General features: G+C 41.6%; 2 protein-coding genes across 2 annotated transcripts; one reads left to right on the top strand and one right to left on the bottom strand.

Moving 5' to 3' along the window:
• Positions 1-470: 470 nt before the first annotated feature.
• LOC143270219 (secretoglobin family 1D member 2-like) lies at positions 471-3,506 on the bottom strand. The gene is made up of 3 exons (XM_076559319.1): positions 3,406-3,506; positions 1,466-1,656; positions 471-613 (listed from the first exon to the last, which is right to left on the bottom strand). Exons 1-3 carry the CDS (start codon positions 3,458-3,460, stop codon positions 578-580), a joined length of 282 nt encoding a protein of 93 aa, XP_076415434.1. The 5' UTR covers positions 3,461-3,506; the 3' UTR covers positions 471-577.
• Positions 3,507-9,523: 6,017 nt separating this feature from the next.
• On the top strand, positions 9,524-25,694 carry LOC102906882 (secretoglobin family 2A member 2). Its single transcript, XM_076559311.1, has 4 exons — positions 9,524-9,629; positions 22,139-22,300; positions 23,901-24,091; positions 25,509-25,694. The coding sequence occupies exons 2-4, from the start codon at positions 22,243-22,245 to the stop codon at positions 25,548-25,550; spliced, it is 291 nt and encodes a 96-aa protein (XP_076415426.1). The 5' UTR covers positions 9,524-9,629; positions 22,139-22,242; the 3' UTR covers positions 25,551-25,694.
• The last annotated feature ends 2,084 nt before the right edge of the window (positions 25,695-27,778 follow it).

Below are 27,778 nucleotides of genomic sequence, written 5' to 3'. Positions count from 1 at the left end.
TCCTTCTGCCTTTCTGTCCTTTTATTTCTCCTCTCTGTTAGTCCCGCCTATCTTTCCTGCCTAGCCACGGCCGATCAGGTTTTATTTATTAACCAATCAGAGCAACTTGACATACAGACCATCCCCCAGCACAGCCAAGTGCAGACCATCCCAAACACCTGCACTCAGGCCCATGGTCCTAATCATCCTCTATACGGACCTGCTGGGTAACGCCACAAAGAACCCAAGAAGGGCTCCCACAGGACAAACAGAACATCCCACAGCAGATAGCTTGTCTTCTCTTTCTCTTTTTATAATGAGGCTGACTCCACAGGAGGGAATTCATGTCTCTTATAGAAAACCTGTCAAAAATCTATGGCTGAGGAATTATCTCTGTAACTTATTACCATTGCTGAAAATCCATTTTTTTTAAAAAATCAAAACCCATTCAGTGCAAGACCCAAGACTGAGACTAATGACAGACAGATGGTAACATGCATGGAGAGTAATTTATTAGTGCAAGACGTTGAAACCTCTACATCAGGCAAGGAAAAGTCAGTTTATCTGTGAGAACCAATGGGGAGCAGGAAGAGCCATTTCAAGGTGTTAAAGCACACTTAGCTGCAACTTCTCCCTGGAAATAAATAGGAAGCAAGAGAAGAAAGGTGAGGAGAGGCAGGCAACTCCAGGAGAAGAAATGTTGACAAACCAGGGCTCCATGTTAGAGGACTTTGGAAAGACCCACAAAGTGTGCTTGGGGGAAATACTGAATTGTTCTGGGAAACTACATCAAATAATGCATATTAACGGAAACTCTTCCCAAATTCAGGCAAATACACTCTGAGTGGACTCAGGTGTGGCTCAAGTCCCTATGTCTCTGTGATCAGCAGGGGACAAACTGGGTCATGATTCCCCAGGTGTAACAACTTCTGATGATTTAGAATTGTGAACTCTACTTTCATTCCAGTGGGGTAGCCAGAGGGGACAAGGGCAGAAGTGGGTAAGGAGGATCGGAAACAGGAGGTTCGCAGGCTTCTGGCAGGGCCAGCAAAGGGCAGAGAAATGCATCCTGCCAGGATTTTGCTCTTAAGGAGGTTGTCTCAGCTTCCTCCCTCCGTCAGTGTGATTTTCATCCACCAACACTCTCCACAGCACCAATCGAGATAAAATCCTCTCATCATGCAGTTGTCCACTTAGCAAAGCTCCCAGTAGATTGACAATAGAGTTATCCCCGAATCCTCCCTTCGTAGGGCCCATTTCATTTTGTTAGGATGCCATGAGAGTGCTGCATCTAGGGTGGAACTCTAGAAGGAGGCACTTATCCCAGGCACTGTTATAACTGAGTTCAACTCAGCAGTGGATTCCTGAACCAACCTATCACTGATGACTCTAATTCCCCTGCTTCACCCCATCCATGTGTTCCCTACAGAATGTCAGGACAACTTCATTTGTGGCCTTCTGAGTATAGAAAGCAAAATGAACATACCAATATGGCTGCTATTCCCCCTTTCTCTATAACATTCAAGTTCTTGTCTACACATCTCTTCACTTCTAGTTTTGCTTCCACAGCCTCTGGAGGTGCATCATATGTCTCAAGTTGCGCCTTCAGCTGTGCCTCGGTCCCCATTATGAAGATGGTGCTTTCACGCATAACAGCTTCACAGACTTTAGCATTAGCTGGAAAATGTGAGGAGGAAGAAGTCAGTTAATCAAAGTTACTTTTCATTGTTGATTAATTCTTTTTGCATGTGTCTCTCTGACTTAAGTCTTCAGACTGGACAGGATAACCAGTATTATGGCTCACCCCTGTGATGTCTCTGAAGCAAGGCAGCATGACGTCCTCATGATCACACAGCAAGAGACTAAAGAAAGATTATTATTGACACTCTCTGTTTCTGTGTTTTAATCTGCATTTACAACTCTCCAAGCTTCTATGGCTTGCTGAAATTCCCTTTTCTAGTATTAAAAGTTGGAGGTTTGACTGCATCTGGAGTAGCATTTTCATGATTCTTAGATAGTTGAAAAAAGGAATTTTTGAGTCATCCTAACTTTGACATGAATAACAGAGTTAGAATTTTACAAGAGATGGGAAAAGTAAAAACCAAGCAGACTGCTTCTCTGTAGGAAAGGTGAGATTTTGGAATTGATGGAATTAGGTCACAACATCAAGTACAGTCCACGGTAAAAAGCTAAGGTGGCAAGAGTTGATGAGTTTTTGGTTGTTGTTGTTTGTATATTTGTTTGTTTGGAGACAGGGTTTCTCTGTGGAGCCTTGGCTGTCCTGGAACTCGATCTGTAGACTCAGAGATCTGCCTGCCTCTGCTCCTGAATGCTGGGAATAAAGGCACGTGCCAGCACCACCTGGCTGAGGTGATCCATTTGGATACACACCAGAGTATATCTGGGAACTGGGAAAAGCTTTGCCTTTCCACAGTGATGCTCAGATTTACTTCTAGGAAAGTGACAGGGAAGCGGACACCCACCTTATGGTTCTAAAGATCGATGATGAATGTTTGAGTAGAACTGAAGAAATCACCTTTCCTAATTCAGGTTCTACACTCCCTTCAAGACTCTTTAAAGACAAAACAAAACAAAAAACCCTACAAATCTCCAGAGGTGGCCTGGGCTGGCCTCAGACCAGTTTCTCATGTTTCAGCTTCACTTAGCTTGGATCACAGGGATGTGCCACCAGACCCAGTTTTCCCAAGGACAAGACAATGCTAGCCTTAGGGGGTGCCTAAAGTGTCTGATGTGTGATGTGTGGTCTCAAGCAGATTCCATCCGACTGGAGGGACATGTAGGCTTTCAGATGAGGGGCAGTAAGGCAGGCAGGAGGGGATGCAGAAAGGAAAGAGGGTAACACCCATGAAATTTGGTTCCTTTTGAAGGTACAGAGTATGTAGGAAGGTTCTGTTTACACACAAATGGATGATTTGCAAAAAATTAGTTAATTTTAGAAAAATGGACATCTTAGTGGTAATGACTGCACCGTTTCTATCCCTTTTATTGGTGGGATCCCCCAGAAAACCAAATGGACCGACTACAAGAGCCTGTTTATCCTCAGTCTGGTGGAGGGATTTGAGATGTATTACTCACAGACTTGAAAAATACTGTGGAACAGAGCTCTCTCAAGTCACCTTCCCAGATACAAAGACAACAAACTGAAAAATAGCACAACCAACAAAATCCCTGTAATAAAATCATTTCCTGAACTCTGTTGATAATGGCCTTTTTGTCCCCCTCACCCCCCACCAAGCTGCTGAGGAAGGAGAAAATTAGTTGAATGTATCTGGGCTTTTAGGAGGTTGGAAGAAATTTCAGATTGTCTTTCCCTGTCCTCAACCTTATCACACATACATTTACTAACTGCTCAAAGAGGTAAACTTACCAGGAGCTGTGGCTGAATCGATCATAAATGATACTTACCTTCATAGCAACAGAGAGCCAGGGTGAGCAGCAGAAAACACAGGACCAGCCTCATGGTGCTCAGTTTGGTTTGAGACTTCAAAAAGGGCGAGCAAATGGACTCTACCAGAGCCATGGGGACCCGGCATATTTATACCTGGTGAGACTTACTGGTCCCGCCCTTCAAGCACATGGCAGCTCATGAGGCCTGGTTTAGGCCCTCCTTCTGCATCACTGAGGGCTGATCCCCTCACCTCCCTCCATCCCGTTGGGCTGGAGCCCAGGAAAACAGCCTCACAGGAACATCACTGTTCCTTTAGGTGACCTTTCACATTCCCCAGGAAGCAATTTGTGAAGTTTCAGTTTACTTTTGAGCTTTTGATTATTACACTTGAGTTCTCTCCTTCTCAACAGACACAAGAGGCTTCTTGACAAGAGAATGACATTCTCTAGGGCACAGAACCTCCAAACACCAGCTCTGGAAATGAGAGCTTTGCATTTGGACCTTGCCAACACTCATCCAAATCCTAGCATATAACTGCATCAGAAGATCAGGAAGATCTGAAAGAAGAAACCTCAATGCACTGGAAACAAAAATAAAATAAACTCCCAGTTAGTTAAGTAAGGAAACACGGAATAAGAGAAAGCAAAAAATGTAGAGTAGAAAGCATAGAAAAAACCAATGAAACAAAGACAGTTTTTTAAAACTATGAACTAGACAAATGCACATCTAGACTAATGTAGAAAAAGTGGAAAAAATCTGAAAGAAAATATGAAATGAAAAGAGAGCCATTACCAATTATACCATAGAAAGAAAAAAAAAAGGATTGGCAGGGGTCCTTATGTTCAACTTCATGCCAACATATGTGATAACACAGAATACAGGAGCCATTTTTGAACATACATATTCTATCAAGATGGAATTATGAAAAATTTTAAAAACCTGAATAGACAACAATTTGTGATTGGAATATATATGTAACAAAAAAATTCCAAAACCAAGAATAATAACACCAGAACAAAATGGCTTTGCTACTGAATTCTATCAAACCTTTAGAGAACTAAGATTATTTATTGTTATTTTATTCCAAAACTGCATCCTAGGGAATTCTTCCTAAACCAAAATGAGGCCAGCATTTCTCTGATCCAAAATCACACAGAGGCACACACGCACAATCAAACCCACAAAACTCTAGTATCCTCCATGAAATACTTGTAAGAATCCCCATCAAAATTGCAGCAAACAAAATCCAACAGCACATTGGAAAGATTGTCCACTGTCATCAACAGGGTTGCAGGAATGACTCGACATGTCCAGATCCGGACACGTTATGCTGCAGCAGCTTGACGAAGAAGACAACCCCCTTCATCCTCGTAATAGGTGAAGAAGGGACATCATGTAAAACTTAGCAAGAACACTTTTATGGGCTGGCAAGATAGTTCAGTGAATAAAGATGCTTGCCACCAAGCCTACAGACCTGAGTTGTCATCCCTGTTATCCACAAAGTGGAAGGAGAGAACTGCCTCTCACCAACTGTCTTTTGACTTCACAGGCTTGCAGACATACATGTGTGGCCCCACATACTCAAAAATGTAAGTACTGCAATAGTTCCTTTTTTGTTTTCTAGACAGGGTTTCTCTGTGTAAAAGTTCTGGCTGTCCGGAAACTCACTTTGTAGACCAGGCTGACCTCAAACTCACAGAGATCTGCCTGCCTCTGCCTCCTGAGTGCTGGGATTAAAGGCATTTTCCACCATCGCCTGGCAATAATAATTTTTAAAGTAAACAATTCTTTATTATGAAAACATGGAATGAAATATGTATTCAAAAATGTATCTCAATATAAAAAGACTCCTTATAATTTGCCAATGACATCTTGCAACAAAAGATGTCTACTTTCTGTGTTTATTCAAAGTGTGGGAGTCTTACCCACAGCAGCCATACACAGAAAAGTCATAGGCAGCTAGACTGGAAGGAAGACAGAGCACTGTCAGTGTCTGAAGATGCCATGATCTTATTTGTAGAAAACAGAAAAATTCTACCAAAAACCAGTTACAATTTATAAATCAACTGACCAGGGCTCCCAGTTACAAACCACCTCATAAACAGCAGTGCTAGAAAATGCTAACAGCAAGTTATCTGAACTACAGATTAAGAGTTGACTTATTTTTAAAAACTATAAAAAAAATAAAAATAAAATACCAAGATTAAATTTACCTGAAGATTAAAGATCACAACCAAATAAAACATTAGAACAGGTCATGGAGCAGGGGAGAGGTGGTGTGCTTGCTCCTCTTCTGGACAGGGCACCTCACCCTCCTCTTCCCTCAGCCACAGATGGTCTGTATGGTTCCTGCATGCCATCCATTCAGTGTCCCTTTCTTTCCTCCAAAGACTCCACTTTTATAAGAAATATTGTTGTCACCTCTTTTCCAGGACTGTTGCTGTGAAGGTCGGTGACTTTCCAGGGTGTCTGCCATCTACTTGCTGGTACAAAATGCTTGCTGCCCCATTCATGTTGTGTTGAACATTTCCATGAAAAATACTGAGATTAGAACTTCACTGTTCCACTATAGAAGTGTGATATGTGAGGTCATGACTATATCAATTAGGCTGAATTACACACTTCAGAACATGTTCATCTATCAATATATACAGATTACTATATATAATTAGCAGTTCACTTATGGATTAGTAACAATATACAAAGAGCTTTTAAGCATTTCAGGAGTACAGTACCTTGCCACTGTGTTTCGGGATATTAACATGAAAATAGTGTACATAAATTTCAGAGAGGAAATTATTTGTAAATTCTATCAACAAAAACATTTGAAAGGGAGAAATTAAACATCCAGTGTACACAGATTAAATCACGTTTTCCTTTTTTATTGTTGTTGTTGTTTGTGTGTTTTTGAGACAGGGTTTCTTTATGTAGCTTTGGTGCCTGTCCTGGAACTGGCTCTGCAGGCCAGGCTGGCTTTAAACTCACAGAAATCCACTTGCCTCTGCCTCCCGAGTGCCAGGATTAAAATTATGCACCACCACCACCCTACTCTGGCTCTTCTTTCTGTTGATATAAAGCAGAAGCAGGGATTTCAGTGGGAGCCTATGAATCTGGTGGTAACTGGATATTTTGAGCTTGAATATATTACCTTTCTCTCCTCCCTCCCATCCCCCCATGCACATGCGCATGCTGCAGTGCACAAATGCAGTCAGAGGACAACTGTGTCCGTCCTTTCCTTCTGAGGTCTGTGTCTCAGGTGTTGAACTGGTTGGTACTCAGGTGCCACATGGTTGGACTTGGCCACACATGCCTGTAGGCACCAGCCATCTCACCGGCCTCACTTATTCATCTTAAGTGAAATTTTATTAGTCACTGCAAGGACCAACAGTCTTGGAGATAGTATGACAAGAGTATTGCCTGCCATCTCTGCCAGGATTATTTAGTTACTGGGTGCCGGGCAAGCATTATATCGCTGAACTATATTCTAGCCCTCAGTCTATCTTCTAGAGACCTTTGGGATGCTTTTATCATGAAGATGTGCAAAGCACTGAGAAAGCATTCTCTCGAGATGTCTCCTACTGTTAAGAGTTGAATGGCATTTCAAGTGGCCAGCTCTACTATGTGTCAGTATCTGAGCTCTTCCAGTAGTCTGGGTGCAGGACAGCCATTGCTGTTACCTCACACCTTATTTCTTTCCAAAGACTTCAGTTATCTTTGCACAGAATCTGTGACTGAATCATCTTTGCAATGTGGTTTTGGAGCAGCCGAGACATAAAACCTGCCCCACACATGTGAAGGAAGCTGAGACATAAAACCTTTCTCACACATGTGAAGGAAGCCGAGACATAAAACCTGCCCCACAAATGTGAAGGAAGCTGCGACATAAAACCTTTCTCACACATGTGAAGGAAGCCGAGACATAAAACCTTTCCCACACATGTGAAGGAAGCTGGGCGCCTGCAGTTTCTGAACTCCACTGGGAAGCCTGAGGCAAGTCACTTCTGGAGAGAGAAAATTCAGATCAGAAGCACAAGTGCCTGGGCTTTGTGGGTACCCTCATTGTCTCTTTAAACAGCTATACAAACAAGCTTTTTCTTCACCCAGTTCCTAGTATTCACTCCCCAGAGAATGGCCTCCACCAAGTAAGTATCCAGGTACAAAATGAATCCACAGTCACAGTCCCTTCAGTACGGGGTGGGGTATTTTTTAGAACTGGAAACCATTCAAGAGGCCTCCAGCCCAGCAGGTGACAGGGGAGGAACATAAGTCTGGGACACCAAGTGGAGCCCTTCTACGTCCTGGTCAGCCAGCAATGCCATGTTCCTTTCCTTCTCAAGGTCTTGACTTGACTGGAGGTTGAAGATTCAGCTTTGGGCAGCCAGCTGTGAGGACCCGTGAAGGAGGGCTCACATGCACATTCTGGAGAAGTCAGCTTTGTTCTTGGCAACTTGTTCTGCTGATTGGTGGAAAGAGCAGCATCACTAGTCATCACACAGCAATGCACACTCGTGGACAATCAGAGCACACACACCTTCCTGACACCTTATTTAGTAGATCAGCCAACTGTTCTCTTCTTCTTCCTTGTTCCTTCACTTGTCCCCTGTCCTTAGCTGATCCAGGTTCTCAGACACAAGGTTTTGTCTTGTCTGTCAGTCTCTCAATCTCCTGTGTCCCTGTTCCTTGCCTTACTTGACCCTGGTGAGTAGCAACTGTCCTCAGGTTCCTGACCGAATGATCAATCTCATTGCTAAAATCATTGTGTGAGATATTTGTTAAATGTTCAATCAGTCACTATTGTAATTTCATTGAAAGAAGTGTGTTGGGAGCTAAAATTAGATGTGAGTCACATTTCACACTTTCATATAAACTTGGAGCACAAAATATAACAAAACTCTGTACTTGATTTCTTTTTGTAAACCTTTTTCTTGAGATTATAACAAAATTATATTATTTTATATTTATACATATTTCTAAATATCACCTACTGAGTCTGTAGAGCATTACTTGTATGTACATTTTCGGGGTTGACCACTGGTATTGAATAACCAATGGGTGTGCTCTTCCCTGGAGACCATTTCTCCTGTTCTCAGTGGTCCTTAGCTCTGGTAGTTCTTTGTGTAGGCCTGAGGCCTCATGGCCTTTTTCATGACCACTTTTATTAAATTTGTTCTTTGACAATTTCATTAATTTATATGATGCATTCTGCTTAAGCTCACCCCTATACTCTCTTGCCTCACTCTCCGTCCCTGTTCTCTACAGATCCATTTCTCACATCCTTATCTCTTTGTTTTGTTTTGTGATCCACTGAGTCTAACCAGGATCATCTATGGGACCCTGAGTTTGGAGATATCCACTGGAGCTTGGTGGGTTCTCTAGTGGATACAAAACAACTGTCCTTCCTCCAGAATCCATCAGTACCTAACAGTTTATAATGTCCCTGTGAGGCCTGCCTTGATGCATGATTAACTGTGATAGGCAGTCTTGTTCAGGTCCTATGCAGGCCACCAAACCTATTATGAGATCATGATTGAAATGGCCATGTCATGCCTAGAAGATATCATTTGTCCCCCTTCCCTATCTTCCAGCTGTCACATTTTTTCTGTTCCCTCTTCCCAATATTTCCTGCCATAAGAGGGTGATATAAATGTCCAGGTTTTCGATATGTACTCAACGGTCACTTTTTCTCAGCCTCTTGAGCAGCTGTGAGTGCTTGTGTTCCCCACCATTCACTGCAAAGGGAAGAAGCTTCTTCAGTCAAGGCTGGGGTAGAATTTGTCTATGGATATGAACATAATTAATATTTAGAAGGAAATTGGGGCCAAGTTAATTTATCTGAACAACAGTTGTGAGTTTTCCCTGTCTAAGACATCCTCAGCCATAGGGTTTTGAGTAGATTTATAATGCTAGGCATGAATTCCCTCTTGTGAAGGGAATCTCAAATCCAATCACAGAACTGCTCCTTCTCCACCCCCAAATAGGAGAAGTGTATGTCAAAAAACAATTACTATCTTTATCTACAGTTCTCATTTTTATGTATCTGTCTCCTCACTTAGCACTGCTGTTGTTTCAGTCTTTGTGAAGATGTGGTTTGGGTACCTTCCCCTATCACTATTTCTTTTTGCTTTCATCCTTTGCAGATGCCTTCCTTCTCTATCATGTCTCCCTGTGTCATGTGTTCGTGCCGCACCCATGACAGATGTTTTAACTAGAGCACCTGCCATTCCTATCAAAAGTCAATCGGGTACCATTCATTCCATTTTATTTGTTTAATGTATTTGTGTGTTTTCATTTATCTCACGTTGACAGAACAGAAGGGGGAAGCCCACAGAGAGCAGCTTTGTAACTGAGATATTACAAACTGGTGTCAGGGTCACTGTCAAATCCACAAACGATCTGCCCTCAGCAATGTTTCTCTACCAATACAAAGCATGTTTAGACTTATGGGAAACAGAATTCTACATACCAACAAGGATCTTTTCCAATAGGGAATTTTAAAGATTAATTAGAAATTCAGATAAAGCCAATTTGTGGAAATGAATTGGTGAAATAATTAATGTAAAAAGGCTTTTTATAGATATAAGTGTGTTCTCTCCCAAAACTGAAGGATCTTGGAAGGGCCATCCATAGTGAGTGAATTCTTCCTTTTATTCATTTCTACCTAGATATTTATTATTTCTTTCCATCCAATGCTCTGTACACAAGCTATTATAAGTTCTAGGATAAGACAAACATTAATTCTAACTACCATAATGATTTTTAAAATGACTTCAAAGAAGTGCAGCTAGTGTAAAAATCACTATGCTAACTTTTGAACAAAATAAAAGTAGAAATATCACATGACTTACCTCTAACAAGCTGATGGGAACCCTAGTTAGAATGCCACAGAGATTCTTACATATCTGTGCTTACTGGGGCATTATTTACAATAACTTAGATATAGGTTCAGCTTAGATGACCATCAACAGAATTAATGGATATTAAAAACATGGTATACACATATATAGTGAAAGTTTTTACTCAGCCTTAAAAATGAATGAAAATACAAAATTTACATCAAAATCAATGAAACAGCAGGAGATTGTTAAGTAAAATAAGTCAGACTCAGAAAGACAAATCTCATTTTACTTCAAATAAAGAAACCATATTTGTATGCATGATACCATTTCATACATAGAGAGGGCACTTCTCCTTTTGTGGCAAATGTGCCTGGAGGAATGGGAACAACAATAAGAACAATGATGTGCATTATGAAAATATCACGATGAAACCATTACTTCATGCATTATCTAAAATTAATGAAGATTTAATTAAAGTAAAAGAAGTAAGCCATAAGAAGAAATACACAGGTGAAAAAAAGTAGCAGTTTTCATCCATTTGTCCAACCAGGCACCCATCTATCAAGGAGCACATGGCTCAAGACCATCTCCAGTGATCTGCACCCTGTATAGACCACACAGTTTTTGTAGAGAAACAGCAGTCTTGGTCTTTGGTTTAGTTGAGCTCAGTTTCTAATGATAAAGTCAAAATACTAACCTGCCAGTGATTGTGAGCTATCAGAATGGCAGTTGCTGGAATATCAATAAATACCCACAAAACCCAGTGAAACAATGGGTCATTTATTGAGTGACTGATTGATAAGGTGTAGCATCCTACAAGCAGTACAAAACAGAGTTGGAGGAGGTACCACTGAAGCTGAAACTAACATAAACCAATGGAGTTCTCCATTGGAGGATCTGGAAGAGGGTTGAAGCCACATTTTAGGGTTGGGCAGGAGAAATTGACAGGAGTGATTGAAATAGTGACAGGAAAGCAAAGTTTGGTTCCATTTAAAACTGAAGAAATACATGCTCAAGAGAGAAATGAGTTTATTCTTATTTATCTGTGAGTTCATTGTTTAATGTCAGCTTTGCTCTGATCTCTTTCTTTCTGGAATTCAGAGGGAGCAGAAGATGTGAAGAACAAAGGATATTTAGGAAGTGACAGAAAGGAACCCTGTGTTTACTTAGGTGTGTACTTTCATCTCCTAGTTCACAGCCAAAGTCCTTAAGTCCAAAGTCAAGTAAGGACTCAGAGTGAAATGAAACACAGTCCCTTTGTCCAAGACATAATAGGACTCTACCTGGTGCCCCAATCATGTGGATATGCCTTGTCAGTTAAGAGGGCACTACTCCTTAAGAGGGTTCTTGTTTATTAAAACAAAACAAAACACTCCACTTGCAGAAGTCTACAAGCAAGAGGTCATGTTTTCTCTAAACTCCACGATATCTCAGGATACTTCATGATGATCTTTCTCAGAGCAGTCAAATGACAATGACCTACCCAGAATTAATGCCCCCTTTGTAAATTCAGGGGACCAAAAGCAGAATAATGATGCTGCCGATACTCTCTTCCCCAAGAAACTTTCTTTAAAATTCCAATAAGTACTGAAACTAGAATTTTTTTTTTTGAGACAGAGTTTCTCTGTGTAACAGCTCTGGCTGTTCTGGAATTTGTTCCTTAGACCAGGCTGACCTCGAACTCACAGAGATCCACCCGACTCAGCCTCCCAAATGCTGGGATTAAAGGCGTGTGCCACCATGCCCAGCTAGAATGTTCTACATTCTTGATGTCCCACATCCTGAGACAGACCTTTATTGATCACCTTGTAGGCCAAAGCATGGTGCACTGTTCATTGTTCACAGAGAGTATGCTGGATGGATTTATTATTTAGGAGAGAAAATTTAGGATAGGGAAGGGTTTTATTTCTATGGCAACTGGCTCATGAAAGAGAGGAGATGCAGTTCAACTTCCAGCATCTTACAGTACTTAATAAATTTGGCAAACAAGATACATCATGTGACTTATGTGTTTTCAACATCTAAAAGTCCTTGCTACACTTAACAGGAGGAAATGTCTGAGAGATACAGTTAGATAGTTCAACATGTGACCTGTGTATTTACAGAAAAATCTACACACACACAAAAAAGAACATTTTGTTGTTTAATCTTCAAAGGCTCATAATTCTAAATTACAGGTATGTATCTATTGAACAGCATTTGGGATAAGATAGGCCACATTTCATTCCCATCAGTTGTTGTTCTATGAGTCCGGATCCTCTCCTGTGATTCAGACCTGCTAGGACATCAACCTCATATGTACAGTTGGAGGTGTATCTCTTTCTGTGTAAAGTCCTATAAAGCTCAGAAGTGGGGAGGAGTTGGGTTAGCTCAAGACAGGAATTCCAGCAGAGACCTCTGCACACAGGCACATCTTTGCTTAGCTGTCTATCTCATGTCACTGAGGTTTTCCCTTTGCTAGGTGCATCTTTTGATCTACTGTGTTGCTCATTGTCCAATTACTGATATCACATCCCAGTATCAACACTTCCCCTTAGTCCTTCCATGGGATGAACATGGTCCTCAGCTCTCCCCAAGGCACCGTCTCCAGCCTGACCCTTCTCCACACCATAGGAGGAGCCTCTGGGTTCGTCACATCCCTCTCAAAACAGTGACTCGGCCCAAGTACCCCACACTCTGCTTCATCTCTACCTGCTCAGTGATCCTGCATGTGACTGACAGATCCTTGACATGTGTGCGTGTGGGGGCAGAAAGAAAGAGTGAAAGTGGCCACTGTGGTCTCTCTAAAAGACTTTATCTGGCCGGGCGTTGGTGGCGCACGCCTTTAATCCCAGCACTCGGGAGGCGGAGGCAGGCGGATCTCTGTGAGTTCGAGGCCAGCCTGGGCTACCAAGTGAGCTCCAGGAAAGGCGCAAAGCTACACAGAGAAACCCTGTCTCGAAAAACCAAAAAAAAAAAAAAAAAAAAAGACTTTATCTGTTCCTGTTTGACATGGGTTTGCATAAGAGAGAGGTGGTGACCTCAGTGAGGAGTCTAGAGTGAGTCACAGGAAGTGTACTATGGGGACAGGCCTGTGTCCCTTCATATTTCTGAGAAGACTGGGGTGACACACACAGTAATAAAATCCTGGTTGGATCACACAGGGTATGTAGATAGGGATAAAATGCTCTTGAAAGCAGACAAGGGGAGGAGAATGTAGAAGAAGAAAATCCTTCTGAATCAGGAGATCAGTGGAGTCCTTGGCTTTTATTGGTTTCAAGAGTGTCTTGTTTTCTAGTGCAGGCTAACCCAAACTTCAATTTAAATATCGTCTACACTAGCTACAACTCATGTCACCTTTAATCCTCCTCCCTAAGCCCACCATGTTCTGGGATTACAGGTATAAACCACTATAGTCAGCTATGGGGGACAGAGGGCAGGTGGTTTAGGCTGAGCTGGGTTTAGGAGATGAGGGAATGTCACCATAGCTTTCTCTTTCTTCTGTACCTTTCTCCTGACTTTCCCAAGGCCTTGTTTCACTTCCTCCCTCCTCATGCTATTTGAGGACACAGTCTATTTACTTTTCTTCATATACAAGAACTGCAGTGAGTGCTAACTAAAAGAGAGTAGAACTGCTTTTCATGTTCTCTCTGTTTCACAAAGAATACACTAACCATAATGCCCAGTTCATTACGATATCCAGTTGGAAAGTGGGTTTTCATCGAAATATTAAACTTTCAATAAGGACGGTGTCAGGTCTGACACTAAAGCCAGATGTGGCATGACTTCCTTGGTACTAACAGCACCTTTTCTGTGTTAGATGAGGACTCTGTGGTCAGGAAGGGGGGAGTAGAGATTTCACTTGTCATGACATGCTCTAACTCGATCAAAAAAAAAAATCACCGAAGGTCAGAAGCCTGATTTTGAAGCACATCCAGGGCCATGTGCCAGCCTCTGGCTACCTCCCCATGGCACCTTCACCGAAACTGAACTTTACCCAACTTTCATGGGCCAAATGTGTGTGGTTAAACCTTTAATCCCCTCACAAAGTAATAGTTTATTTGACTTCTTGGGTGCCTACCCTGACATCTTATCCAGTTAGTCGGGAATACTCTTCCATTTTTTTTCTTTTTTTATTATTAAGAAATCTTCTATCCATACCCTTCCATTTTAATGACAACGCTTTTCTGTGAGCCATAATGGAGCCATAGGTGGCCGTCTTTCCTCTTACAGTTGTTCAAAGACGGGGAGGCCAGGGACTGATATCAAGTTCTCCCTCTAGCAGAGCAGTGAATCTCAGTCAGGAGAGATTTGCTCCCCACATCCCCCCAAGCCTTGTAGACACTGTCTGGAGATGTAGTATTGTTAGAAATGGATGATGGTTGACACTGTTGGCATCCAGCGTGTAGAAGCCTGCTACACTTCCTACCTACATAAGACTATCTCAAGCATCATTAGTTTCAGTTAAGAAAAGTTGTGTTAGAGAAATTATCTCAAGTGCAGACACTGGTGACGACTGATGACTAGTGCAGGTACAGATCTTTCACTCAGGCACCTGAGTCCTCAGTTTGTAAGGTGACCGAAGCAACGTGAGCACGTTCACCCTCCAGTGTGTAAGGCTCAGGCTCATGTCTAGGCCTTTCACCTTGGCGTCTTTGCCTGCCATGACTCTTTCCTTCCTCCAACTTCAACTCCATCCTTTTAATCCTTCATGTCCAAATCCAAAATTTTGCCCCTCTGAATTTTTATAGGTCTTAATCAATCTCTCTTCCCCTCAGGCTAGCTTCATATGAGATAGTCTTTTTTCATTTATTTTCACAATAAACAGAATTTATTTATTACTTTTAATTAAAACATAAATACTTTCTCCCTCCCTCTCCTCAAACCTAACCCTTCCATTCACTGACCCTTGTTTTTTCCCTCCCAAATCCAATGGGGCTGGAGACAGCCTTTGTGTGTAGCACATTATGACCTGAGCTCACGATCGCCTACCTCAGCCTTTTTTGTATTCAGTCACGTTCTCTCCCAACTGTCCTTCCTCTTTGCACTTCCAAGTCTTTTCTGACAAGAATGACTTTCAGTTTAAACTAATTTTTATTTTAATATACAACATGGTGGACTGCATTGGGGTATTTTATGCATATTTGTTCTTATTAACTTCCTCTCCCTGATGTTATGTATTGATCCAGTTTTGGTATTTGGCCAATTCTCACTTCAGAGACTGTTTTGTTATGTTTCTCCCTATTCCTGTCTAAATGTATTAATTTGGATAATCTCTCTTCTTCTTTTTTGTTTGAGTAGGGCTTTGTTGAACTTCCTTAGTTTCTCCACCAACTCTGTTTAGTCTACACATTCTTTTCTTTTCTATTTCATTACATCTGCCTCAGCTTCTATTACTTCTTGCTTTCTACTGGGTTTGGATTCTTATTTTCCTGAGATTTAAGTCATATAATAGATTATTTACTTGAGAGCCTACAGAGATTTTTACTGTGAGCATTTAATAGCTATAAACTTTGCTCCCCAGACTATGTTGGACATATCCCAGAGGCTCTGATGGGCAGGGCTGTGATCTACATTTGTTTCTAGGACTTCTTAATATTTTTATTTAAGAATTTTTTTATTCATTTTAGGTGACTTTTTAAATTTCTGTCATGATTTCTTCAATGACTTATTGTTATTCATCCAAAAGTTGTTCTCTGACGTCTACATATGTGTGCTGTGGCTTGCCTGTACCATGGCACAGTTGTGCCCACCTCCCCAAACATTAATAATAAATTGACTGGAAGAATTATTGGCAGTTGATGGTTGCTGGAGAAAGGAAAGTTACTTTTTTTGTTTTAGGGATGTGGGCCTTAGTAGATTGCCTAGGCCCAGTGGGTGGCCCCATGCTCATGTGCATATGTTCAGCACTGACTGGACTCAGAAGGAAGGAAAAGAAGAAGGAAGAGAGGGAGGGAGAAGGGAGGAAGAAGAAAGGAAGTAAAGGGAATTGGGAGGGAAGTGAGATCAGCATACACCACCAGCCAACAGTGCAGCCAGGACCTTAACACAGGCAGTTTGACTCTGAGTCCTCACACATGTCTCATTGGTCAGCACACCTTGCAGAAGAAGGGTTTAAGAACACTCAGAAAGGTGGCCAAGCAGACTTTACCCATCTGTCAGCTGAAGTCCTGTCTCTCAGACCCTCCCTTTCCAGTTCCTTCCAAGTAACCTATGAAGGCTTCCCCACTTCCTGGGTTTTCTGAAGCTTTCCCTACATTTCTCTGCTCAGAGTCTCTACTGAAGCTTGCTGAGGTGACTAAAGTCTGACACCCAACACTTTGGAGAGTGAAACAGTAGGGTTGTCCTCAGTTCAAAGTCACCCTATGTCACATAGTGAGGCACTGTCAGAGCAAGCAAGCAAATAGACAAACAAGCCTGTCATAGTCCTTGGAGTCAGAAAATGTCTATTCTTTCAAAGAAAGCTCCTGCTCACTCCTGTGTCTTCCCAGAAACTTTTATCCACACATGACTTTTCTCTGTCCAATCAGGCTCATACTGTACTCATGTGTCTCTATTCAGACTTCTTTGAAGCTTAAAAAGACTCAAGACTCGTCATTGAGTTAGCTGAAATATAAAGCACTGTGTGTGTGTGTAATGGGGTGGGAGACATTTCTTGTGTCATGAGCCTAACATTGAGGCTGAATGCACTCTTTCTCCAACCCCATGTCAGAAGGGAAAGGCTAACCCTTTCTGAGAGGATTCTTATATTCTTTCAAAATCACCCCAAGCCCTGGTGCCTACATGAATTCACACAAATGGGAGACCCAACCATCTGTAACATAATACAACACGAATGACCTTGAGGATATGTGTGTGGTTGTCAGGCTGGATCTCTGAGTTAAAGAGGGACATAATAGACATGGAGATTTTTCCTGTGTGGTGTAGATGGGCTGGCCTGGGTTAAATAACCTACAGACTGGAGAGCCGTGCCTTTAGATACCAAAGGATGGCCAGTGTTGGATATGATAGAGACGGTCTAAACAATAAACACCATAGCTAAGAAACACACATGCCAGGATTGATATGAACGCAAAGATGATCCTTGAAGGGAAGGTCTCTATGACTTCAACAACAGACATCTTAATGTCATTCAAGAGTGTCAATGTCCAGATGTATCTCCTGAAATATCTGGCCTGCGTAAGTACCCATAGCCTGGTTTGTGAACTCTGTATCTCTCTAATGAAGAAGAAGTTCATCCACAAAGGCATGCATGAGGAAGATCTATGATGCCTGGTAGGTAAGTGTGGACCAGGCTTACAGGACGACAGAACAAGATGCAGTAATAAAATGGTGTTTATCATGATTCCAAATACTGTGAAACAAATACATATCTGGAACTTCTAATCAGAAAACCTGAAGATATCATTTAAGTATGATAATGCTTTCTTTTATATGCATGTATGTTTTTGACACTGAATGAATCATTGGGGAAAAAAGGTCTCACACACAATATTACTTCCTTCTATTAAGCATGGCTAGGACTGCTATGTGCCCAAAATGTTTATGTCTCAAGTCTTAATGGGACCCATGGTCGTAAAAACATTATTGTTCCTCGTCAAATATTTTATTTATCTCTCAAAACACAAACTCATGCAATGTAAAACCTAGAAAGAATTTAGAGTACAGTGCTTTAGACTAGACTGTGTTCCATAAATATTTGTCCCAGAGAGTGGGACATTGAAGGATGCTAGAATTCTCCAGACTCTGAACTGTTGGGAAGTTTGAACAGAGTCACCTTTGAAAAGGGGAGAACTATCAACACCACTATTATGCTGAGCCATTTGGCTTCACAAATTTTCAAATGAGGCTTTTATGGGTTGAGTCATTGATATTTGACTTTTCACATAAAAATCTGTATCATGTGTTCTGAGAAAACATTCAGGTTAAAGAAAAGTTGGTCTCTACTTTGTAGACAGCTATGTCTCATATGAAGAATTTTACATATGAGTGAGGAACATTCTAAGGGGTCTTATTTCAGCTGGAAACAAGACAGGTCCACTGGAAAGACTTGGGAAACAGGAACAGCCCAGTTATGGATTGGGCAAAGAGATAATATTACATATCACTGTCACTTGACTTTGGATTGGATGACCCTGTCCAAGGACAATGAGATAAAAGTACACACGTAAGGATGCATGCCTACCCTTAATGTGCTTAGATAAATCAATTTCTTTTTTGGCTTCTACTTCTGCTTAACAATGGAAACAAAATGTCACAAATGATTATGACATTAAATAAAACATTCATAGGTCATTAAGAATGGGTTTTCTCTCTGTGGCTCACATACACATTTCTTCCTTCTTTTTTTAACTGGAACCAATTTTGTTTTTCTTCTCACTGTGTCATTCAGGTGTCACTATCCACATACATCCTTTCTTACTATTGATTTCAAACTCCCTACCTCCTCCACCATTTTGGATATTAGCAAGTGACAATTTTCTTTTAAGTATATTCTATCCTGTCTCCTCTGTCTAGAAGCCACTCTCAAATTTGTTCCACAATATCACTATCCACTTTTTCAAGACAACAGTACCTTCTCCAAAATGCTGCCCTGTGTTCTGTACAGGATAATGTCTTCAATCCATGGTGCCACTGTTCCTGCTGATAAAGTATTGTTCTTCCCATACATAACTCTCCCTGAAATCTTACATTTATTGGTAGGGTTATATAGACTCTCAAATTAAAAAGTGACCTACACAAGACCTGGACCAAAGCATTTTTCAAACTAAATGTGCATTCAACACAGGTTGCAGTGCATAGGTGATGTCCCTTAAATATGGCTTCCACAACAGACAGATGTATATTTGGTGCATGGATGAAAACTCCTACTTGATGTTTTTTTGGAATATTTCTTCTTGAGATAGCCTGCTTCTTTTAACCTGAATTTTTAGGTGATTACAAAACAATGAATTTCATTATGACCTTTCACATACATGCATCATTTTACTTTGGTCATTTGGTCCCATCAATACCCTCCTTTCTCTTCCTCACTACAAATAATTCCTCCTCTACTTTCATGTCATACAGATTAGATACATACATACATAAATACATACATACATACATACATACATAGTGTGTATATTATAGAAAACATGATATTTGTATTTCTGAGTTCAACTATTTTGTTTAACTTGATAATATCCTGGCCCATTTATTTCCATGTAAGACACATAATTCCATTCTCCTTTGAATAAAACTCCATTATGTATACATACCACATTTTATTTGTCTAGTTATCTTCTGATGGACATCTTAGCTGATTCTATAGTTTGACTATTTTGACTAATACTATAATAATTATGGATGTGCATGCCATTCCATTATATATCCAAGTGATCTAGCTGGACTTCACAGTAATTGTTTTGTTTTAACTTGAGGGACTGTCATACTAACGTCTATAGTTTCAGCACTGGAAAACTCCCACAAATTAGTGGTTATTTAGGTGAGGTGGAAAGGTTATTTGCATGCTGTTTCTGCTGTCCTGATAAAAGTTCAGCAGAGTTTTATCTATACTCACTTTACCATAAAAAGGAAGCTCAGAGAGCCATGATAGCTGCTCTAGGGTAAGTCATGAGCAGATGTTGTCCCCAGGATCTGAAGTCACATCTGCATGAGTCACACAGTCACTCACCATACACCCATCATTCCTCCCTCCCATAAAGCAGCAAGGAGCCCTAGTAGTTGACAGTGTCCTCTGATTCAGGAAAAGTGACACCCTAAACTTTTAACACAGAGGGAAAACTATGTTTAGCTGTCTGGAATGAACAATGAATGTTAATTTAATGAAATGACTTTTCATAAGACTCTTCAATGAGGATCAAAAGGTAATAAGCTTCCTCTGGAATTCAAAGAAGAGGGTCAACAGGAAAACCTTGCAAAAGGGTGTGTGGTCATGCACTGGCCCTAGCCACTGGAACCATCAGAAACAGGTGTAAACAAAATGAAGCTGCTTAAAATTGGAAAAGAATGGGATGGTCAAGCTGGAACAGGGATGGAGTGGGAAAGCAATGAAAGAGATACCATGATAGAGAGAGATATCATGGGAATAGAGAGAAACCCAGTGCTAGGGAAGTTGCCAGGAATCCCCAAGGATGACCCCAGCGTGGACTAGTAGAAATACTGGAGAGGGTGCCTGAACGGAACTGGCTTACCCCAGTCATCAAATCGGTGAATACCCTAACTGTCATCTCAGAGCTTTTCTCCAATGAGTGATGGAAGCAGATGCAGAGATCCACAGCCAAACACCAGGCTGAGCTCCAGGAGTCCAGTCAAAGAGAGAGAAGAGGGATTCTAGGAGCAAGTGCATCAGGATCATGATGGGAAAACCTGAAGAGACAACCACACCAAACTAGTGGGAACACATGCAAGTTGCATCAATGGCTGTGGAGCCTGCATGGGACTGGACTAGGCCTCTGCAAAGTGAGACAATTGTGTAGCTTGATCTGCTTGGAGACCCCCTGGTGGTAGAATCAGAATCAATTCCTGGTGTATGAGTGGGCTTTTTGGAGCCCATTATCTATGATGGGACACCTTGTGCAACCTTGAGGCAGGGGAAGGGCTTGGACTTGCCTCTACTGGATGTGCCTCCCCCTGGAAGGCCTTGCCTTCTCATTGAGGGTAGTGGGCAGGTGGTTTGGGAGGAGGAGGCTGGGGGGTGGGAGGAGAAAAGAGGGGGATCTTTGGTTGGTGTGTAAAATGAATGAAAAGATTTTCTTAATAAAAAAAAAGAAATCTTGGAATCAAGGGACAGCAAGATTTAATGGACAAGGAAAATGACATTTTGAGTACAAAGATATTTAAATACATAATATTTATAATAGTTAAAAATTGGAAGCATGCAAGTACATTTAAAATATGTTCTCTATATTGTAGAATATCAGATAACTATTAAAAGCACAGCCATGAGTATGTAGATAATAAAAATGTTTATAGAATAAAAAATTGATGACAAAAATTAAAGAATAAAATAAAATAAAACTTCAAGTAGAGCTGGGCCTAGTGGTGCACACCATTAATCTCATCATTCAGGAGGCAGAGGCAGGCAGATCTCTATGAGTTGGAGACCCTCACGATCTACATCAGTGGTATTGTGGGAATTCATTCCATTCAACCAATGGCTTTTAGAGTATTTGACTCTGTGGGCATGGTATTGTCTGAGTATGTGATCGCTTAAGGAGAGAGAGGGGTCGATTTCTCTTGGGGAGAGGAGACAGGATCAGGCAGAGGACAGCGGCTTGCAGTTGGTTACCACCAACCTTGAGGAGAATGGAAGCTGGATCAGCAGCGGGTCTGTAGCACGTCTACACTGCTTTGAATTAGTGAGTCTGTTTCCCCATCACACCCTTTAATAAATTTTTATATATATATATATATATATATATATATATATATATATGTTTATATATACTTGTATATATATATATGTATATATATAGATATGTATATATACACACAAAAATTGGCAAGTAAAAGTTAAAGAACAAGAGAAGGACATAAACGAAGAAAGATGGAGGAGAAAAAAGAAAGAAAGAAGCGAGTGGGAAGATGAAGAAGAAGAAGACAAAGAAGCTGAAGAGGGAAAATGAAGGAGAAGGAGGTATAAAGGAGGAAGAGAATATCTTTTAAAAAGTCAAACTATAGTGTGGCAATTAATTTTGGAAGCTCTTCAGGAAAGTTACCTGCATTATTTTTGGAATCTCTTCAGGAAAGTAACCTACTGTCATACATCATACTTTAATTCTGAGAGTCTGGTTGTCACTAATCTGTTTCCTTGTCTTATACAAACAAAGCATAGGCTTCCTTGACTCTGTTTCCTGTTCTCTCATGTTGTCTGGTACAATGCCATGCTGCTCCTATGACTTGGCGTTCTTACTTCCTGCATGACACTAAGGTGGCTGCCCAAGAAATAAATAGAGGAGTGCTGAGCTCTCAACTCCAGAAAGTTCCCTGATCTCCATCTCGTATCAAAGACCAACCCACAAGGGCTGCCTCAACATGAAGCTGGCAGTGGTCTTCATACTGGCCGCCATCCCCATTTGCTGCTATGCCAGTGGTGAGTTGTGGGAAGGGTGGGCTGCTTTTGGACCACACATTGTTTCTGGTCTACAGGAAGAAGTCCTAGTGCCTGAGCCCCAGCGCGTGTCCACAGTGGTACAAAGTGTCTGATGCAATAGCCCTAAAACTCAACACTAATTCAGACGATCAAAGAGGTACCACTGATGTGGGTTTGGTCCCCGTGCTGGAGCCGCATGTGATGTATCATTACCATGCAGGAGGGCCCATGGTGATAACAGTTCTCCTGAGATCCACGGCAGGTCTTGGACTTGGATATGAGATATTTTACAGGAAATGGGGAGGATATAAATGACACTGGGCCTAAGTGGGTTTCCTGAAATTGTACTCATGAATCTCTTTAACTGTGGAAGGAGTTACTTTTCAAATTGTACCAAGTGAACTAGGAGTAAACAGTTTGTGAGCCACAAAACAGACTTGTGAAAGGCTGTGCTGACCCCTTTATGTCGGGCCATTTACTTCCTAGTCCTGCTGGTGGGGAGGACAGTTCATACCCCCCGAGTCCACTTGAAGTAACGACCAAAGTAAAGCTTTGTCCCTGAGAATGTAGTCAGTACAAACATGTCACACGTGTAATAGGCTTTGTATAATTTGCATTGTTTATGTTCTACTTCACTTATCTGAGAGGTTGGTGCAACATGACAAGAAAGTGGAGTTCTCAGTTAACTTGATAGTAAAATCAGGGTTAGCCTTAGGCTTAAGGTTAAACTAGTTCATTTGAACCTACTTCCTGACTCTCTCTTCCACTGGTTGACCAAATGACATCACTTCAAGTGCAAGCATTTATATTTTATGATACTTTTTGAGCAGACGATAGAGTTAATGGTGCCAATGGATAATATTCTGGATGCAATATTTATAAACTTTTAAAATACTTCACCGGGTTCACAAAATAGCACTGCGTGAGATAGATCATGGCTAGAAAACAGAAAGACAACTGTTCACTGTGTCCCATCAGAATAAAACTTCTCATTTCTTGCGTGTCATCGCTGGCAAAGGTTGTGTGGAGTTTGACTTCCCTTGTTGGCGTGTTAGGGGCAAGTTTTCAGGACCTAAAGGGATCTTGCAGTCTGCATCCATTTTCTGCATGGGGTCATTTCAAGTACTGGAGTTTCTGTTTAAATGGCTTTGGGATGCAGATGGTCGAGTTAACAGCAAAGTGGATAATATGTGATATATATTATGTGATATATATTATGTGATATACATGGTGTGTGATCATTAGAGGACGTTTGAACATATTCCACGATGTTCTCAAAATAGTGACAAAATGCGGCAGGCGTTGACGAGACCTAAACCCAAACGCTGCCCTTGCCCAGCACGTCGGCCTGCCGTCTCCTCAGCGTCCTTGTCAGTGAAGGCTGTGTGGAGTTCGGCTTCTTTGTTCTGGTGCTGGGGTGTCAGGGGCAGTTGGCGGTTTCTAAGTGGAATCTCACAGCCTGCGTTTTCTGTCCCAGATTTGGCAATGCCCCACGACCTTTGCTAATCTGTGTTTCCACTTGTACTCAAGAACGTGATTATCATGAGAGGTGACCCCTAATGAGTTCAAACCTCCAGCCATGAATGCCGTGTCTTTCCAGGTTCTTCTGGCTGCAGCATGTTGGATAATATTATTGAAAGTACAATTGACCCAGCTGTTTCTGTGGAGGATTATCATGCCACCATAGATGAAGCTACAACTCTTCCCTACCATAAAGAGGCTGTGACCAAGTTCAAACAGTGTTTCCTGGACCAGAGTAACGAGACTCTGCAAAATGTGCACGTGATGGTGGTAATTATTGATTTCCCCTTTTTTTGTATTATATAACTAGATATATATTTCCACTAAAGAGGAAAAACCAGTTTCCAACTTTGTGACTAATAAGGTCAAAGAAAAACCTATCTATGTACTATTTTTGAATGATATAGTATGATTTAGTGGTGATATTTTGTTAGAGAAAGCCATTGAAAGACACAGTTGATATTCCATCTTATTTTGAAGACTTTAAAATAATGAAAGAAAAACAAAAATGAAGGAGCTCACCCAGAGATCACTCTCTTATCCATTACTTAAAAGTCACACAAATACAGGTGCAGGCACACACACACACACACACACACACACGCACACGCACACGCACACGCACACGCACACGCCCACGCACACACACACATACACATACATAAGCACACCATGACACAGAGAAACACCTCAAATTTTTAGTCAGAGAAAAATACACTTGATTCTCAGGAAGTCCTGCTTTGTGTTGGTGATCATGGACCCTTTCATTTGCAGCAATAAAGAACAAGTGGAGAAGACCAGAGTTTTAAGAACATCATGACTAATGGTCCCTTAAAAACAAACAAAAAAGCAAACAAACAAAAACCAAGTCACCCAGGTGGTGGTGGTGCAGGCCTTTAATCCCAGCACTCAGGAGGCGGTGGCAGGAGGATCTCTGTGAGTTCAAGGCCAGCCTGGTCTACAGAACAAGTTTTAGGACAGGCTCCAAAGCTACAGAGAAACCCTGTCTCGAACAACCAAAAAGAAGAAAAACAACAATAACAACCAGTCAATGGAATAATTTATATTCCTTTCAAGTATAAACATATAGCTCCAAAAATTTATCTAAAGTGTCCCCTGTTCCCTTTTAAGCATCCCACATGTGCCAAATCTTAGGAATATGCCCAGTTTTAACTAAAACCACAGTAATACATGGGGCCTAACAGTACTCTTATGGGCTTTCTACTTGGTTCTAATATATCCCATTTTTTTAGATCATTGAGGAATTTTTCAAAGTCTCCCACTTTCTCTTAAGCAAAGATTCAATTGTGCAAGTGTTGAGAGAATACTAGCAGAGCAGTTCAAATTAAGGGTCATCAAACACCTTCAACCACAGGCACCTCTAGCTTCAGAATGGATAGAGTGAGTTCCCATGGCAACAGCTCAGGGAATTTGGAAATCCGAGGGGAGAGGTAATCAAGGGGGAGTCTTAGGAGAAAGATCCCAAAACTGTTGGTTTCATGACTCCTTGTCTCTTAAACATGTACCTAGCCAGATTTTTCTCCTGGACCTTTCTGAAATATTGAATAGTAATTGAAAATATTGAAAAATAATAACGGGAAAAAAAACAAGAAAATCTTTTTCTTTTCAATATTGGGCTTTAAAGTAAAAGTTCAAAATTTGAGTCACTTCCTCATTTGTTTTTCAGGAAGCAATATACAACAGTGAAGATTGCCCAGAGGAGGCCTGAACGGCCTTGAGATCTTTGACTCACAGGACTGATGGTCACAGGCCAGCAGCTGATATCACATATCGTAACTTTTCTTTCTTGATTTTATCTTTCTACCTATAAAGTGCAAGACAATTGTTGGAACCTCAAAGGCATTTCTTTCTACTTCATTAAATTAATTGCAAATACCAATTCTCCTTTTTGTGATCTTTTAAAACTGGGGTGCAGCCGGGCGGTGGTGGCGCACGCCTTTAATCCCAGCACTCGGGAGGCAGAGCCAGGCGGATCTCTGTGAGTTCGAGGCCAGCCTGGGCTACCAAGTGAGTCCCAGGAAAGGCGCAAAGCTACACAGAGAAACCCTGTCTCGAAAAACCAAAAAAAAAAAAAAAAAAAAAACTGGGGTGCTGAAGAGGCCTGCTACCCTCTACTCTAGGACACACACCCTCAGCTGCCTCCCACACAACCTTCCTGCCAGGCCTGAGTCCCCTCTCTGGAGAAGGGCTCTGTTTAGCATCCTTGGGATTATACTGCTGGGGTCTCTGAGACTGGGGTGTGCGCTCAGCCCTGCTGCCTCTAGGGCTTTGTGTCTACAAGAATTAAAAAATAAAGTTGGTTCCACATGTGGCACGCAATCAATAGAGCTCGGCATGTAAACAGGTTCAGGGAAAGCAATCATAGGATCATCTCATATGAGGAGAAGGGCTTTGACAAACTACAAAGGGTTTTTTTTGGTTGGTTGGTTGGTGGGTGGGTGGGTGGGTTGGTTTTTGTTTTTTTTCAGGGGGTTGTTTTGTTTATAAGATACTTTCCTTAATGTCAAAACATCCTGCTGAAGATAGGAATCAAAGGAAATGGCAAACATAATAATGTTTCTTAGGTCAAACTTAGTTTACAAAAAACAACAACAACAGAATCTGACACAAGAAAATTAAAGTGTTTCCTTTAATAATAAGGAAAGAGAGAAGTGTGTCTATGTGCTGAGAGCTTTTCCATGGGGTGCCTGTGGTGACAGAGTGTAAGAAATGTCTCCCACAGGCTTGTGCATTTGAACACTTGGTCCCCAGTTTGTGGAGATGTTTGTGAAGGCTATGGAAACTTAAACACAGTGGTGCTCCAGCTTCCTAAGGCGGTGACCCTTTAATACAGTTCCTCATGTGTGGTGATCCACAACCATAAAATTATTTTCATTACTATTTCATATCTATGATTTTGCTGCTGTGATGAGTTGTAATGTAAATATCTGGTATTCAGGGTATCTGATGTGTGATCCCAGTGAGTGGGGTTGGGACCCAGAGGTTGAGAATCACTGCCTTAGACGGTGATGCATTGCTGGGAGAAAGGCATCCTTCCCAGAGGCTTTAAAGCTTGGTCCCACATCATGTTTCCCTTCTCTGCTCCATATGTGTGTGTGAACATGTGCCCAGTCAGCTTCCTGTCCCTGCTCCATGTGTGTGGATGAACATGTTCCTGTCCCTGCTCCATGTGTGTGGATGAACATGTGCCCAGTCAGCTTCCTGTCCCTGCTCCATGTGTGTGGATGAACATGTTCCTGTCCCTGCTCCATGTGTGTGGATGAACATGTTCCTGTCCCTGCTCCCTGTGTGTGGATGAACATGTTCCTGTCCCTGATCCATGCGTGTGGATGAACATGTTCCTGTCCCTGCTCCCTGTGTGTGAATGAACATGTTCCTGTCCCTGCTCCCTGTGTGTGGATGAACATGTTCCTGTCCCTGCTCCCTGTGTGTGGATGAACATGTTCCTGTCCCTGCTCCATGTGTGTGGATGAACATGTTCCTGTCCCTGATCCATGTGTGAGGATGAACATGTTCCTGTCCCTGCTCCATGTGTGTGGATGAACATGTTCCTGTCCCTGCTCCATGTGTGTGGCTTAACATGTTCCTGTCCCTGATCCATGCGTGTGGATTAACATGTTCCTGTTCCTGCCCCATGCGTGTGGATGAACATGTGCCCAGTCAGCTTCCTGTCCCTGCTGCTGTGTCGTCCTTGCCTGTTACCATCTTTTCCCTGTTGTGATGACTCTGACACTCTGAACTTTAAACCAGAATAAACCCCTTCTTCCCTAACTTGTTTCTTGTCAGAGAACTTGATCACAGCAACCAAAAATTAAGTACTAGAGTTGCCTGAATTTTTAGTTAAGAAAACAGCATAAAAAGAAATATGCTACAAATAACACAGGAAGAAATCAAGTTATCCCTGTCTGAAGATGATAATTAAAACAGACTCTACCA

The sequence above is a fragment of the Peromyscus maniculatus genome, chromosome 1 (genome assembly GCF_049852395.1).
Source record: "Peromyscus maniculatus bairdii isolate BWxNUB_F1_BW_parent chromosome 1, HU_Pman_BW_mat_3.1, whole genome shotgun sequence".
In the NCBI taxonomy this organism is placed as follows: domain Eukaryota; kingdom Metazoa; phylum Chordata; class Mammalia; order Rodentia; family Cricetidae; genus Peromyscus; species Peromyscus maniculatus.
This window is presented reverse-complemented; position numbering and strand designations above follow the sequence as displayed.

Coding starts and splice junctions, on each gene's coding strand:
- LOC143270219 (XM_076559319.1), bottom strand. CDS start 3,460: ATGAGGCTGGTCCTGTGTTTTCTGCTGCTCACCCTGGCTCTCTGTTGC. Junction 1,657..3,405: donor GGCTCTCTGTTGCTATGAAG/GTAAGTATCATT, acceptor CACATTTTCCAG/CTAATGCTAAAGTCTGTGAA. Junction 614..1,465: donor GGGGAATAGCAGCCATATTG/GTATGTTCATTT, acceptor ATTTATTTCCAG/GGAGAAGTTGCAGCTAAGTG.
- LOC102906882 (XM_076559311.1), top strand. CDS start 22,243: ATGAAGCTGGCAGTGGTCTTCATACTGGCCGCCATCCCCATTTGCTGC. Junction 22,301..23,900: donor CATTTGCTGCTATGCCAGTG/GTGAGTTGTGGG, acceptor GTGTCTTTCCAG/GTTCTTCTGGCTGCAGCATG. Junction 24,092..25,508: donor AAAATGTGCACGTGATGGTG/GTAATTATTGAT, acceptor TTTGTTTTTCAG/GAAGCAATATACAACAGTGA.